At 42.4% G+C, this 16083-nt stretch overlaps 1 protein-coding gene across 1 annotated transcript in view; it reads left to right on the top strand.

The window, feature by feature from the left end:
• The first annotated feature begins 4172 nt into the window (after nt 1-4172).
• LOC125885933 (sodium/potassium/calcium exchanger 3-like) overlaps nt 4173-16083 on the top strand; it is a 78847-nt gene continuing 66936 nt past the window's right edge. Inside the window, exons 1-2 of the mRNA XM_049571789.1 lie at nt 4173-4797; nt 11120-11248. Coding sequence (XP_049427746.1) covers nt 4602-4797; nt 11120-11248 — 325 coding nt within the window. The 5' untranslated portion in view covers nt 4173-4601. The remainder of the gene's footprint in view (nt 4798-11119; nt 11249-16083) is intronic.

Genomic DNA, 16083 nt, shown 5'->3' with positions numbered 1-16083 from the left:
GTCCTTTGCCAAGCCCACTGGCTATGGAAAAACAATTTAACTGGATTTAATTTGTCGCCCTCCCTCCTCCTTCCTCTTGCCTCCTTCCCCTTGCATTTTTTTTTCTTCTTTTGTGTGCCTCTGAGAGGTTGGGAATTCATCTTGTTTGGTAACTCCATGCACAGTTCGAGCTCCCTTTGCAAGCGAGACAGGGCAGGTTTCATGGCAGCTTTAAGATCTCCAGTCACGTAAAGTTTTCTTTCCATAAATGAGGCTAAAAATAGGTGTGCTTGTCTTATTCGGCAAAAACATGCACATGGACACGTGTGGATTATTTTTCTTTGATAAATGCCGCGCAGCTCTCAGTCACATCTCTTGCTTTGCTTCCCTTTCTCGTCTTTTATTTAACCACTCTAAGCTCCACGCTCCTAAGGGTTAAAAAAGCACAATGAAACCAGTTGCCTAGAGCCCCAACCACTTTTTCCATCCTTGCTGGAAAGTGTCCAGTGCTATTTATATGAAACCTCAGGCCCGACAATCAAGAAACCCACTTGGCCAGGAGAAAGTATTATCCATTATCCTAAAGTTCTGCTTCACTCAAATCGTTACACAGATGGCAGACATGCTGCGGAATCTACCGTCTCTGTTTTGTGTACACAGATACGCAGCGAGAAGGTGTACAAGCAGGCACAAGTGAAATCAATCCATATGACCTAAACTACTTTAGTGCAGCCAAAGAAAATACTACACCTAATCTGTCCTGGGCTTGATGGATGATTTGCTGCAGTGAGAGTTCCTGCTCTTATTTTAGACCAAATATCTGAGGAGAAACAGAGACTTGTCTAGTCATGTTCACTTTTGGCTGAGATATTGATGTATTTTGGAACGATAACATTACTATTGCTATCATTTGTGGGAGATGTACTCGGCCTGGAAAGCGTCACTGTAGCGTTTGGCTGCTGCCCACAGGATTTGTGTGTTTTTGAACGGGTGAGTTGTGTTAGTCCAAAACACCTAGTGAGGTTACCAGACAGCTGATGCAGCTCCTCAAACAAAACTTTATATTATTCAGCCTCCAGGTTCAGACTGCTGCAATGTAAATCAATAAAAGACATTCCCAGAAGAGGGCAGTGAAAGGCACACATCTTTTTTCACCTTGAGCAAACAATTTCCAATTTTGACACCCCCCCCCATTTTAATTTCATTTGAGTTGAACACGCTGTATTTTATTGACATGCTGTTGTCAAAATTTAGTCGAGCCAAATAAAAAATGAACCATATCTTAAATAAGGACAGTTTGTGCTTGAGGCATGCTTGAAATCACTTTTTATGTATTCTATATTACACTATCTTGTCAATATACTTCAAGTGTGGTTTGTACATGAACTCACGGTGCATCTTGTGACTTTTGTGAATTCAAAATAAAACATATATAAATGAAAAATAGGTGGCCTGTGACACAATTCCAAAAGAATACCACTGTTGCTTTGTGTCTGCTGGATGGGTCAGTAACAAGGCAGTAGTTATATACTGGGGGGACACACACTCTTAATTATTCAAATATGCTCAATGCCCCCTTGCATTGCAGCTTGGGTCCATGTTAACTTCCTGTCAGTGACACATTCAATGTCAAAACACTTTGCATAGTTTTGCTATGTTTCCTGGTTTCCAACTAGTTCTAAGGTACGTTTCCTTTCGTTTGGTGGGTGTGTCAGAGAAGTTACCCAGTCAGCAGCCACATGTGTATGAATAAATGTCTAGTTGCTGTTGTACTTTCATATTCTTTTATATTTCACACTTGCTTTGGTGATGTAAACATGTTTCCCAGGCCAATAAAGCCCGTTTAAATTGAACTGAGTTAAACCCCACCTTTCTAAAGGGCAGTGCGCAGGGTGTTTAACACACGACCATTTTTGTTTCAACATACAAATGTTTTGCATTTTGTCCAGGCTGAACGCAGCTCTGATGTCCTTCACATACACTGCAAAACATTTCAACAGGAAACACAGAAGGAGCCGTTTAAAATGTTCATGTTGTCAAGTTTGGCATGAGGACATCACATGTTGGGTTTACTTGACCTTATACTGTATTCTGCATAACTAAGACTTGTCCTTGTTCATGCTTTTTTGCTCCAACTAGTCGTAGTAAGTGCACAATACACTTTCATTCATTCATTCATCTTCTAACCGCTTCATCCTCTTGAGGGTCGCGGGGGGGCTGGAGCCTATCCCAGCTGACATCGGGCGAGAGGCGGGGTACACCCTGGACAGGTCGCCAGACTATCGCAGGGCTGACACATAGAGACAAACAACCATTCACACTCACATTCACACCTACGGACAATTTAGAGTTACCAATTAACCTAGTCCCCAATCTGCATGTCTTTGGACTGTGGGAGGAAGCCGGAGTGCCCGGAGAGAACCCACGCTGACACGGGGAGAACATGCAAACTCCACACAGAAGGGCTCCCACGCCCGGGATCGAACCAGCAACCCTCTTGCTGTGAGGCGAGAGTGCTAACCACCACACAACTGTGCCACCCGCACAATACACTTATCCATGTAAAAACAAGATGGCAGCCATCTCTGCCAAGTCCGTCTGCAGCCAATCCAGACACAAAAGTCGACAAGGTCCAAAACCTGATCACGTTTTATGGTTGAAACTTATGATAAATAATGTTTGTAGTTTGATATGACAACAAATTTGCCCAGTTTTAGGAACAGTAACAAACTAAGACCTGTTAATGAGGAAGTACTTGTCTGAGGACGTTGGGATTTTATTATCGTCTCGTTTGAGGACACTGGGACTTAATTATCACTGACAATGTTTAGGTTTTTTTATGTACAGATACAGGTCCTACTGACGCTAAATAGCTAGGAGAAATTAATGCATACCAAACAAAAGTTTGGGTCTCAGGAGGAGATACTGATGAAAATATACATTTAAAAAATGCTATGCTATGACAGGCAACCACACACCACCGTCCACAACAGAAAATGTAATCATAAATGTATTTAACAAAGTGCCATCATTATTATTAGTACAATTTCTAGTATAAAGTGGGGATCTCAACAGGCTGGAAAAATTACAACCCGAACCAAACAGACCCAAGTGAGCTGAAGCTCAAACCAGAAGCCGAGATCATCATAAAATACTGAACCTGGTCCGACTTGTTGGGCTTTTTGGGACTCGTTGGGCTTGGGGTTGAGATTGAGAACTCAAGTACTACGAAGCCTGACTATGGTGCCGAATGTGCTAGGTTCAGCACTGCCTCCATGTGTTGACTCCATGCCAACGACCCTGTGGTCTCATTTATAAACATTTCATTTGTGCAAAACGAGGCCTGAAAGAGGCGTACGCCACTTCCCACGCAAAATTTGTTATCTTTAAAAACAGACTTATTGGGAGAAACTTTGACCCATGCTGACGAACGTTTTGGAGACGCAGATCGTGAAGTGGAAGCCTGACTGTGGAAATTGTCAAGTATTTTTTGGCGCACACCATTTTTGGCTTTTTAGTACAGATCCTACGTATTGTTTTATAAACAAGACCCCAGGTCAGTCGGCTTTGCCAACATGTACACCATGTTAACTTTATGAGATAAAATGTTATCGTTGAGCGCGGTCTCACTCTGAAGTCATCGAAATCTGGCACTCTGGCAGTGACTTGCGGCATCAGAAACCAACGAACAAAGGCATCCTTCAAAGTTGGCATTACATGCGGGTGGTTGCCATTATAATTTAATGGTGCTCAGCGGTGTCAGGGGGAAATGCGGCAGGACAAAGACGGAAGTTAGGGCGGAGAAAGTCTGACTGGGGTGGGTAGGTCCAGGAGACAATGACTTTCACTTGACATGGCGTCCCAGAACGTCAACAACCAAGCACCCATGGTACCTTGCACTTCATATGTGGACGTGGATGGTCCATGACCAAACGTCCATATGTGTCGAGGTCAGAGCGAGAATGTGTTGCATGTCATGTTTGCAGCCTGTTTAAAAGGGGTCATAAAATCTCCTAATGCAGCTTTAATCATGCTCCACCGTAACACTGACTTTACATTCAGTAACATAAACACTAAAACATAAATAAATCCAGTGTCACGTGGGTTTATATTCCTCAAACACACACACACACTAAAAGCATTTCCCAGTATATGAACATACAGATTTCTGACCTGGGTTTCACTTCGGTCAATGTGAGCGTGCATGCCCACGCGCACCCTCTCGCGCTCTCCCCGCGTCTCTGTGCCTCAGCACTCAGCAGACGGACGCCTCCATGGAGGGCTCGTGCAGCAGTCCTCCGCCTTACTACTTCCAAAGCCACATTCGGACATGACTTAAGAGGTTAAACCCGGCTCCTCCAGCAGCCTGACGCTGACCGAACAGCCCGCAGCATCCCGGCGGTACCAAGATCCAACTTTTTTTTTTTTTTTTTTTTTTTTTTTGTTAAACATCCCCCTCCTGCTCCTCGGACACCCATCCCCTGTTACTTTTCACATCCATTCCCGGGAGATAAGTCAGTTATTCCCTGGGAATTAAAGGAGGTTGCGCTTTTTTTTGCCTGCGTGTGTGTGTGTGAGTGTGTGTGTGTGAGCGTGTGTGTGTGTTTACTCCGGGGATCCGCATGGATGTGGCAGCGGTAGAGGGGATGTCTCTGCCGGGTATCCGACTCCGGAATCGGCCGACGCAAGTGATGCCGAGCCAGAGGAAGGTCAAAGCGAGGCGGAAAAGACGAAAGGAGTTGGTTTTAATCCAGATATGCTTGTTCGGAGGCTTGCTCCTGGTCGTGAAGGGCTTTTCCTACTTAGCGGAAAATTCAGGTGAGGATTTAGCCATTTGTTCTGCTCCCTGCTCGGAGCGATGGGATACGGGGAAAGGAGAGCTGAATTCCTTCTAGTAGTTTGCTTGTTTGTTTCATTGCTGTATATTATACTTCTCCAGTGTAGTCTCTTTATTGTCACCTAACAGCTGCACTGTGCTGGTAAAGAGACATTAAGATTAGTTTAAGGCAGCTGCATTGTGAAAACCATCTACTCATAGGTGTAGATGTTTGGGGGCTGCGGGGGGCACATCCCCCTCAGTATTTGGAGCATGTGCATTTGATCCCCCAAATAAAGACCTGACGTAAGCAGAGGACTTTCCAGTATTTTGGCCAAATTGCTTACATTTTGACCATAAATTGAGCTTAAAATGCAGAAATTGGTGCCTAAACCTCACCAGGATGCAGGAAATTAGGTGCAAGACCCTCAAACCTACAGTGTGTTGAACCAAAACCTCCACCCTTGTATCTACTTTAAAGCATCTTCCTGTTGTCACTTGTTAGTCTGAATATTCCTGCATAGTTTGACACATCAAGTCAGTGTCTAAATGAAGTGTGGTTAGGGCTCTGTGATGTTGTGTCTTTGGGACAGCCTGTTGGTGTCTTCCATATCATTTACAGGCAAGGGCGTAGGTTTCATTTTCAAAATTGAGGGGGGTACATATGTCATAGTGGTGTGAGGTTCTCCGCCAGACAATTTCAGGCATCAAACACTTAATTTCCTGCTTTTTGATGACTTTTTTCATCACTGATGTGTGCTTTTTCTGCATCAATTTATAGTGTAAATGCTTTAACTTTGTCAAAACAGGGTCTAATGCACATGATCTCAATATTGTGTCCCCTACGTCCCCCTGGAAACCAGCACCAATGTTTACAGGGTAAGATGACTGTATCAAAAGCACACGCACTGTCTAATCCTGTTAAAACGTGCCCAAAAAGTTACCCCAGTTCAACCTAAAATATTCTCCTATGTGCGTCAGAGCATCAAGGTGTGCTGTCATGCAGGTAGCTGCACAATAAATCCATCCGAGCTTTATCTATGGGAGACTATTCTGGGCTGAGGGACGCAGAGGCTCCTGTATGTTCAGGTGTTGTAGCTGCAGAGTGGTGAAATCAGGGCAATGAGCCCCAGGGTATAGGCCTACACCTCTGTGGCGCACTGCAAATGTGCCTCGCTCTCCAACTCTGCTGTTCTGACATGTATGTTAAATGAATTGCATTGAAATACAATCAGATGAAACCCAGTTAATGAATAACTGCTTCCCTCACAGCCAACATCTGTACCACTTGACTCGACGTCTGCATGTTCCTCGCTCCCTTTTTATGTGTCTTTGACTGTGCCTCCCAACACTCCACTTGATTACTGAGTCAGCGTCAGCTAAAGTGAGATGTATTTATCACTTTCTATGGACAGAAGGCCTGCATGAATATTCATACACTCATGATTTGTGCATCATCAGTGGGACTCGTTTTTTTCTCCCTTCTTTCCTCCCCACTGCGTATCCTGGTTACATGGAAATGCAACAGTGCTGCTCTCTGCATGTGCTCAAAATTAGAGTTGAACAAGGGACAACGCCGGGGTGTTTAATGCATTTCCCTTGTCCCCATTGTGTTCTTGTTAACTCTTAATCAGCTTGCCGGAATATCAATTAAAGTTGATTATTTATGATGCGCTTAATGAAGTTCTGCTAAATTGAGCTTGATGTTGTGGAGCTGGAAGCGGAGCACTCGACGCCTCTTCGCAGTGGTGCATTAATCATTCCCACACTCCTCTTCTTCTCTCCCGTGTGCAAGATAGCGAAAGATAGAAGGAGGGAAGGAACAGTAGAGCGCTGGCACGCAAACCTCACTGCTGCTGCTGCTGTAGCTGCTGTAGCTGCTGTGTGTGGTGTAGTGAAGGTGAGGCCAGGTGAGTAGTTCAGCCATGCCCCGAGGACTATTGAATAACTGGGCTTTTTAATTCTATTTGAATCCCTCTCTTAGGCCAGACTTGTGGTTGGCAGGGTGGAAAGGGCAGAGTGCTCCTGCTGGGCTCTCTGAAGTATGAAATGAATTCATTGCTGTTGCTGCTTTCTTGAAGAATGTGCAGATGTAGCCACAGTGGGAGCCCCCACTTTGTGCACCGCACTGCTGCTGCTCCACCCCCTCAAGAGGATTTTGTTTTGGAAAATTATGAAATTCCCCTTCAATGTATGATTTTTTGGGTATCAAAGTGACACATCTGTGGTGCACTCCTCCAGCTGTTCACTACGATTACATAAAGAATAAAACTTTGATGTGACAGAGAAGACGACTTGATGTATAAAAAATAAATCAAATTGGTTGACATGCACATTTTTACCTGCAAAACTGCAGCAATATGCAACTTAAACATAGAAATGTAAAACCTAATTCATGATTATAAAAGTTACTTTGTTAATGTGGTAACACATAACACATTCACACCTACGGATGATTTCACCAATGTCACCAATTAACCTGCATGTCTTTGGACTGTTGGAGGAAGTCAGAGTACCCCGAGAAAGCCCACGCTGACACAGGGAGAACATGCAAATTCCACACACAAACACTTTGTAAACTGAATATATTTGGTTTTATTGTAAAGCAAAACAATATGTGAAATCGTAGTTTTTTCATGCACTGGTGAATTTTGAGATTTTGGGCTATATTGCCTCCATAACATGTCTTCTTTTAGACTAGTGGGAAGTAAATGTCCAAAAAACACATTATGGAGTTTATTTTATTTCAGATTCCTGTTTTTATGCATATTTAATTAGATAATGCTGCATTTGCATATTTAAATCTACAATATCAGAAAACTTGTAATACAAAAAATAATTGTCTCAGTGTAGGTAATCAACCCCTCAAGTTTCATGGTGGTATCTATTAGTTAAAATGATGACTCTAGTGCAGGGGTCCTTTACTATCAACAGAGCCATGTCTGGACAAAAATCACAAAAATAATCTGTGTGGAGCCGCAAAACATGTTTGAGCCTTATAATGAGGGTAGCACAGCCCATTAAGTCCTCATTACTAATAGGTCTAAATGAGCATTCATCAGTGTTTTAGCCCAAGGAAACAACTCTGCAGTGAACTATTTATGATTATTTGGTAGTTAAACTTTGCAGCGCTGGTGGTGGTGAAAGGAGACAAATCTGTCCCAGCACTATTGCATTCTTTATTGTACGCTGAGGCTTTTTGTTTTTGGATTTGGAGTTCATAGGCTAGCTAGGGAGACTCAAGACCAGCCACCGCTGTGGAGGTATGACCCACATTTTAGTTGAGGAAATGAAATTTGGTGTATAGTGTTAATATGCTTAGGTTTGCATTTTAGTTGCATTAATACAGATAGCTCTATACAACTAATGGTATAAAGTTAAAAGGATAAACATGTTAAAAGGAAGTGGGGCACTCTTATTGTGAAAGTAACAGGAAATGTGGATGTTGTGGCACCCATGTCTATGGTGGCACCTGCAGTGTGTTGTCAATATGGCCGTCTCCAATGAAAGAGCAGTTGAATCATGTTAAAAAGGTCTTTTCTTGTAACATATAGGCTACACATTTTTATAGCTGGAGAAAGTGAGAATCACAGAAGGCCTACAACAATGATAAATGAAAATTAAAATGTTAGAATTTTTGAGTTTTCGCTCTCACTCTGAGGCAAACAAATTCAACTTCAGTAGCTTTTACGTACACTAAACTTTCAAGTCTTATTCCTATTTAAATTTTTAAGGTTTTTACAGAGGGGCTTGTTCAGATATTAATCATAGCCTGATTTATATAACATTTTATTCCTATATCATGGTTTTAGGATTTTTATGGCTGTTGACGGTATTTTCTCATGGAGTGGTAGACTTCTATCCTGGGAATGGATGCAAATCAGCACATATTTAATTAGATAATGTTTCATTTGCATATTCAAACATAACATTAGAAAAATGTTGCCCTACTCAACTGGGATCTCTCCCTTTAAGACATCACATTGGGGTCTAAGGAATCTTTTGACATTTTGTCAACTAAACAATTATTTAAGCAGTCAAGAAAATAGTCAGAAGGTAATTGAAATAATAATAGTCATAATAATCATAGGGATATATAGGGTTATAATATATAACAGGATATATATGTAAAAAAAAAAAAAAACAAAAAAAAAAACCAAGCTGTTAACTCTTTAATAAGACAATAAAATACACTTAAAAATGAGAATAGATTGAATAGACGGGGGAATAAAAACATGGCTAAGCCAAGTCTGAAGAGGTGTGTTTCAAGGGCCTTTAAGGATGCTGACAGTTTGGGGGCATTTTGTGATGTGGTTTGGGAGTGGTGACTGAAAATGCCCTGTCACCTCCGGTTTGGCACTTGGTCCTTGGGAATTTAAGGTGGTTGGCATCAGCAGACTCATGGCGTCAGGAGGGGGCGTGCCTGTGGAGCAGGTCACATAATGAAAATAATCAGTAGTTGCAACCCTAAAATATACTGCGTGTGCTATGTATTTCCTGGAGAAGGTTGTGTGTCCTAGTACACAGAACGTTAATTTACAACTCTTTTGATAATCAATTTATCATTTAGGTCATTTGTAACCAAAAGTGTCAAACACCGCTTAGTTTCAGCCTCTCAAATGTAAATATGTGCTGCTTTTCTATGAAAGTAAATAGTGCTGGTCAACACACTGACATTATATCGGTATTGTAATAGGAGGTAAGGTATCATCTTAGATTTTGGATATTGTAACATCATAAGTGTTTTCTTTTCCTGCATTACACTAAAGTTATGTCGTTTTCCGAACATAGAATGTTCTAGCTGTTTTGTTTGTCATTATCCAGTCATTCAATTCATATGACAGATTATTAATCAAAAATCTTATTGTGGAAGTATTTTGTGAAAGCACCAACAGTCAGCCCTGCAATATTGTAGCAATGTCAATTTGAAGACATCACTTTGGACTCTGAAAAGCAGAGATGGAGATTTTTTCCCTATGTCCTGACATTTTAAAGACCAAACAATTAATCAGAAAACTAATCAGCAGATTAATCAGTAATGAAAACAGCCTTGTGTTTCTGCCAATGTAGAGCTTTGGCAGCTAAAGGCAAGCAGCATTGATACTGTGTCATATGAAACCTAGGACTACAATCCCGCAACGTGACTGTTGCTGTGACCCTGATTTACAAACCAGCAAAATAAGGATGTCATGACATGATGCGCAAGTGGCGAGCGAGCGTAATGCTTCAGCTAAAAACACTGTGCATTCCAATACCCATACTACTATGATATTTGGTATGCCAGAAAAAGGATTTAGTACGCCCTAATACATGGTATGTCAAATGCAGTATGCCAGAAATACCAGGATGTGCTACGATAACTGTTAAAATTTTGCAGTATGCAAGACAGCATGCATTTCTCTCTATCCTGACCCACAATCCTTTGTGCAGAAAAAGATCGAATGAGCTGCAGACAGATGACAGAAGCTGCAATGATGGATGACAGTGCATTGAAGTGAAAATGTAGTAATAGGAATAGGAATTATTTAAGTGATGATAGACAACAACAAAAGACGTAACTATGAAAATAACAATGACAGAGAAGTTTACTGTCATGAACATGTTGAAATCTACAATGTGTGCAGTTATTACATAAAAGTTACAACTTCAAACACTGCAAAGTAACCACAGCAGAGCTCTGCGGGCTCACTTCTGTCTCGGATGTGCTCGAGGAATGGCGTTTTGTTTTATAGCCAAGGTAACGTTAAGTGACAGTGTTAAGCAAGAGGGTCACATTTCAAAGCGCAGTGTTATGACGAAGTATGTCCCAGTTGTTTGCATACTCTGTGCGTACTTTACAAGAGAAGCTGCAGTACGTACTGACAGTAAAAATTCGATGTGGAACGCAGGGACATGCTCGCCTCAAACTCCATTTGCAAAACCAGCATTTCATGTTGCCCTCTTTCCCTGACTGGCTTTTAAATCTCCTCCTCCTCCTCCTCTGCTGTGATGCAGAGTTACCGGCACATGGTCTAACCTGGTTTATTGTTTTCTACTTCAAAACAGGAGACACAGATGGATGCCTCGATCTGTTGTGTTTATGTACATTGAAGCACTATGATTCAGTTCACCAGGCGCTCATTGCACCTCCTCACGTCTCAGTTCAGATGTTATACAATGTGACATAAATGGGGAGCAAGTTATTGTGCAGTGTGACATGCAGTGAACTGATATAGATCATAATCTTTGCAAGTTTTGTGTCTGAAATCGCCCCATCCAGCTGCACTGGAACGTCCTTGAATCTATTTTGAAAGTAGACTTTTCACTGTGACAAACATCCTCCAGGTTTCGATGTCTCCAGCCACAGCAGCGGCGACCAGGAGAGATGGGGAGGGAGGAGGCTACTGCAGGAAATGGACAACAGCAGCCTGGAGGAAGAGGAGAGAGAGGAATCTAAGAACTGCACTGCTCCAGGTAAGACGGAGACAAGATGAAAGAAAGAGGACACCCAAGTGTTCTCCTTCTTTCTCTCCCTCCCTCCAGAACAAAGAGAGGGAGATGGAAATAAAAACAAAAGTGGGAAACAAATGATCACCCCGCATGATCTGTCTTTCCTTATGGTCCCCTTATTTCCTCCTTCTGATGTGGGGGTAACCCAGATTGTGAGGTCAGATGATCTCCCATGAGCACAGGCTACAGCAGGCGGTGACATTCTGGCTGCCTCAGCGGTTTTCACACTCGGTCTCCGTCACGTTGTTTCTTTTTTTTTTTTTTTTTTTTTTTTGGATCCTGCAGGTTTCATTCTCACTTCCTCCACCTAGCTTTCCCTCTCTTGTCTCACACCAGCTCTGTTTTCATCTCTCCCATTCCCTTCCTCTGTGTTTCCCTCACGTTTTTCCCCATGGTGGCCGCATCTCAGAACTGTTTCCATGGCGACCTTTTATCTTACCATCAACCAGTGACTTCTGTTTGAGGCACTCAAGGGTGGCGTGTGGGGATGCTGAAGGCATTTTGTGCGGCGTCTTGTTTGTAAAGTTGAAAATCACTCAGTCCAGTTAAAGGAATTTAAAGAGGCCACGTGTAGGTGACTTTAAATGTAACGTATGTCATATTGAACCACATCTTGTTCTGTAATCCAACCTGTTTCTCATTGGATCAGCCATTTCGCATGCACGGACTCTCACCATCACCCATATGTGTTACTATTTTTAGACGCAGATGGAAGGAAATTTGATCCTGTTGTAATTAATGTGTACAAGGTAGGATGCAGAGAGGTGGCCTCACTGCAGATCACACTGATGTTTGTCTTTCCTATCTTGAGCGGGAGACGACTGGCCTCCCTTCAGAGGGAGGGGCGGTTCTCCTGTGAGCTCATTAAACAAAATGGCTGTCATCAATCTCCTCTCTCACCCTCCCAAGGTCGCCGCTCTCATCTATAAAGGGAGCCGGGGTCAAAGTTCAACTTATTCTCTTATCCTGCTTATTATACAGTAGCTGCCCTTTCCTCCTCTCAGGCTAAATTTAAAGCACATACTCCGGTGGCTTCAGCCCCAGCCACCCTCTCGAGGACTGCAGGGTTTTCGCTAAGTATTGGCCCACGCTGGTGATTTCTGCTCCTGTGCCTGGTACAGTATGAGACACATAGAGATTACCCTGTTGGGGAATTTGTGAGTGAGTCTTTAGAAAGGTGGCTGATGTGAAGGGGAGGATGGAGAAGCAGTGCGCATGAGTGCATTTTGTACATTATGTTTAGGGTTGCAACTGATGTTTTTTTCATCATCAAAAAATTGTTTTGTCAGTTAGATGTGAGAGAAAAGTGAATTTTTGACTTATTTTGTCCAGCAAACTGTCTAAAAGTCTTCTCTTTGAAACATCCCAGAATCCTGAGGAATTATGTTACGTCAGTGCCAGTGCAGGGCGTGGCGTGTCCGTCATGTAGCGAGGCAGAAAGTAAAGATGTAGAGGTGCAACATGTTTGACCTTCATGTTGGAGGCTACACTTTGCTTCCTGTAACAAACCTGCTATTAGAGCTCACTCTCATTTTTTTTTAAACCATGACCATTGTGTTTGCATAACCTTAAAGAGGAATTCATTCATTCATTTTGTTTATAACAATAATAATGATAAACTTTATTTATATAGCACATTTCATACATTAAGGTCAGGATAAGCACTGATTGCTTCACATGAGAGTCGACATAATGGACATAAAACAGACAAGACAATTCAATACAGAGGGACATTTAAAACAGTTTAAAACGTGGATTAACTAATTCATAAAATCATAGAGTTGTAAAACTATAAATCATAAAATCAAGTAAGATTTTAAAAGAGTTGCAGCAGCGTGAAGCGTCAAAAAGAGGAAAGTCGGAGCTAGTTAAAGGCCTAAGTGAACAGGTACGTTTTAAGATTTATTTTAAAAATATTTAGCAAGCTAGCTTCTCTAATACCTATGGGTAGTGTGTTCCATAGCTTTGGCTTAACTTACAAAGACTGCATCCCTGATCTTCTTCCGGCTTTTGCTGGGAACCTCCAATAAACCAGCAGCAGATGATCGCAGTGTTCTTGGAGGCAAATAGTTAACAAGGGAGTTAGCAATGTAGCTCCCAGTCCATGTAGGGCTTTGTATACAAGGAGGAGGAGCTTAAAATCTATTCTAAATGTAACAGGAAGTCAGTGCAGAGCAGCTCAGACTGGCCTGATGTGCTCTCTCCTCTTGGTTCTGGTTGATAGCCGAGCTGCAGAGTTTTCAATGAGCTGAAGTCTCTTAGAGGTGTTTTTTGGAGGCCAGTGAGTGCGGTACAGTAGCCTAGTCAAGTTGGCTTGAAATAAAGGCATGAATCAATTTCTCTACATCTTTTTCATTTAGAAGTGGTCGTACCTTAGCGATGTTTCTAAGGGGTCCATGCCATTGGTTCGACAGCCCATTGGTTCGACATCCCATTAGTCCGACTGTCTGCGGTGCTGAACGGCTCGCGGCGGGCGTATGGTGCGCCGCGACCGGCTTGAGGTGGAGCAGGCTCACGGCTTATGTGTTTGTCACTTTCTTTTTCATTTTAACCCACACCATGATCTTTTCCTGACCTAGTGGTTTTTGTGCCTAAACCTAACCAGACCTTAACCACAGGGCATCATGATGATTTCGGAACAGACTTCGGAACAATGAGTTTAATATGGTCGGAACAATGGGCTGTCAAACCAATGGGCTGTTCCCGTTTCTAAGGAGGAAAAATTATGTTTCAGTAGGTGCTGGAGAGTACTACAGCGGGTACTAGCATAACACACCCAGATCTCTGACCAGACCGTCTGTCGTCAATTTACATTGTGGGAAATGTAGGCACCAAGATTTGACAAGGAAAAAGAATGCATGGGATACCGAAGACAACATCTCCGGTTCTGCTGCACTGATTTTGATCCTTCTTTTAACTGTCCGTCATGAGTTTGACAATGATATACGAGTGCAATGCTACTTAGATGAACACGCTAATTTGCTAATGTTTAACAGGTGCCATGTTCATCATCTTAGGCTAGCATGTTAGCAAAACACAAAATACAGCTGAGGCTTAACTGTGATCACATATTTGTTATCGTATTAGTATTTAGTGGTGGCGATTTGTTGATTTGTAAAAGGAGGACCCCCACTGCCCTTCGCTATATAGTTTTGAGAATGTTATAAATCCAAGACAAAACTGACAAAGGGTTGGGACTCCAATTACAAATCTGTCTGCTACTTCAGCATCTCAGAAAAGCTAAAGACTCTGGTTTTGCGGTCTACTTTTCTCTGACTTCCTTCTCTAACTCGTCTTTCCTGTATGTGCATGTATCTCACTTATTGATGCAAGTAGCAGTGCTTCTGGAAATGCATTCATTTTATTTTTTCTTTTAAGGTTTTTTGGGGGCTTGTATTGCCTTTATTACAGTGCAGTGATGGGACACAGGGAGAGAGAATGGGGATGGAATTTAACCTGGGCTGCTGCAAAGGCCTAAACGGGGTGGACACAATACTCATTGAGCTCGAGGCTGCCACCAGAATGCAGTGGTTTGACTGGCTCAGTGGCATCACGTCAGATGATTTACAACATATGCTGGTCTTTGAGTTTCGCAGGCTGCTAAACCAGTGCCATAAAAGGCTAAAAATGCTGTGCCAATTAAAATAGAAACGCTCCGTTATAATTTGATCATTCTCAATAGTTTATCGGTTGTAGATCAGGGTGCAGATAGGGCAGCATCTGGGTCATGACCAGGACCATGGTTTGCCTATTAGTGACCTCCGGGGATGTAGAGGGGTGGTGGGTCAACAAGGGAATTCAGATCAGGGCCAAAAAAACTGACTGGGAAATTCCTACCTAAAACAAAAATGTCAATGTCATAGCGGCGCTCAAGGAAAAAGTCAGGGCATCAGCACAGTCAGTAGGATTCAGTCTCTTGGAACCATTAATGCGGACTGACCAACCAGCCAACAAAGCTGCTAGCTGTAATTAAGTTTAAACTAATAATTGATTATCTGCTTTGTTACATTTCTGTCAATTGGTTAATCAGCTTATCAACTAATGAGGTATGTGATCATGTTGAAGCTAGCACAAGTATTTGTGCACAACAGATTGCATCTGTGTATTTCCACAGCTTGCCAGTGACAGAGTAGAGCACAAGCCTGGCTGATGAGGAAGTATCCCAACATGAGCTCTGTGTTCTGGGAGGATGCAGCACAGCGGAGGCACTCGCTGATTGTTGCCTGAAATTAGAGGCCTGCTGATCAAGTGCTTGAAAGATGATGGAGAGAGTCAGTCAGAAAGCAGAGAGGGAGAGAGAAAGGCCCTCATTTGCTAATTTTCCCCTCCCAGCCACACATGAAACAAGCCATCATACCCGTCATTATGTCTCACTCCCTGATTTTAATTGTGAGGGCCCTGCCGCTTCTATGGATTTCAGCACTTGTTTAGTCCCCCACCCACTCTCTATCTCTCTCTATAGTTTTAGTCAAGGGGAAAATAGGGGTAACACAGGCAGCAGCTCTGTTTAATGTTTGAGAATGGATACTTTTAAGGCAAATTATCATAATAATGACATGAATGAAGCTCAGGCTTTCACAAATGGGCTGCAGCATTTTATTTTCTGGAGATATATCCCTAAGTTAGTTTAGTTTTTCTCATGAAAATAAACACAAAATAAACTGCTGCAATCAATTTGTGAAAGCCTAACTATCCACCATATTGATTGATGTTCTTAAAAGGGAAACTTTGCCAATTTTCAACCTGCTCTGTGTCACGGTACTATGGGCAGTTTGTTAAGATGAACGGCGTTTAACTTC

Source organism: Epinephelus fuscoguttatus, linkage group LG3 (genome assembly GCF_011397635.1).
Source record: "Epinephelus fuscoguttatus linkage group LG3, E.fuscoguttatus.final_Chr_v1".
NCBI lineage: Eukaryota > Metazoa > Chordata > Actinopteri > Perciformes > Serranidae > Epinephelus > Epinephelus fuscoguttatus.
This window is presented reverse-complemented; position numbering and strand designations above follow the sequence as displayed.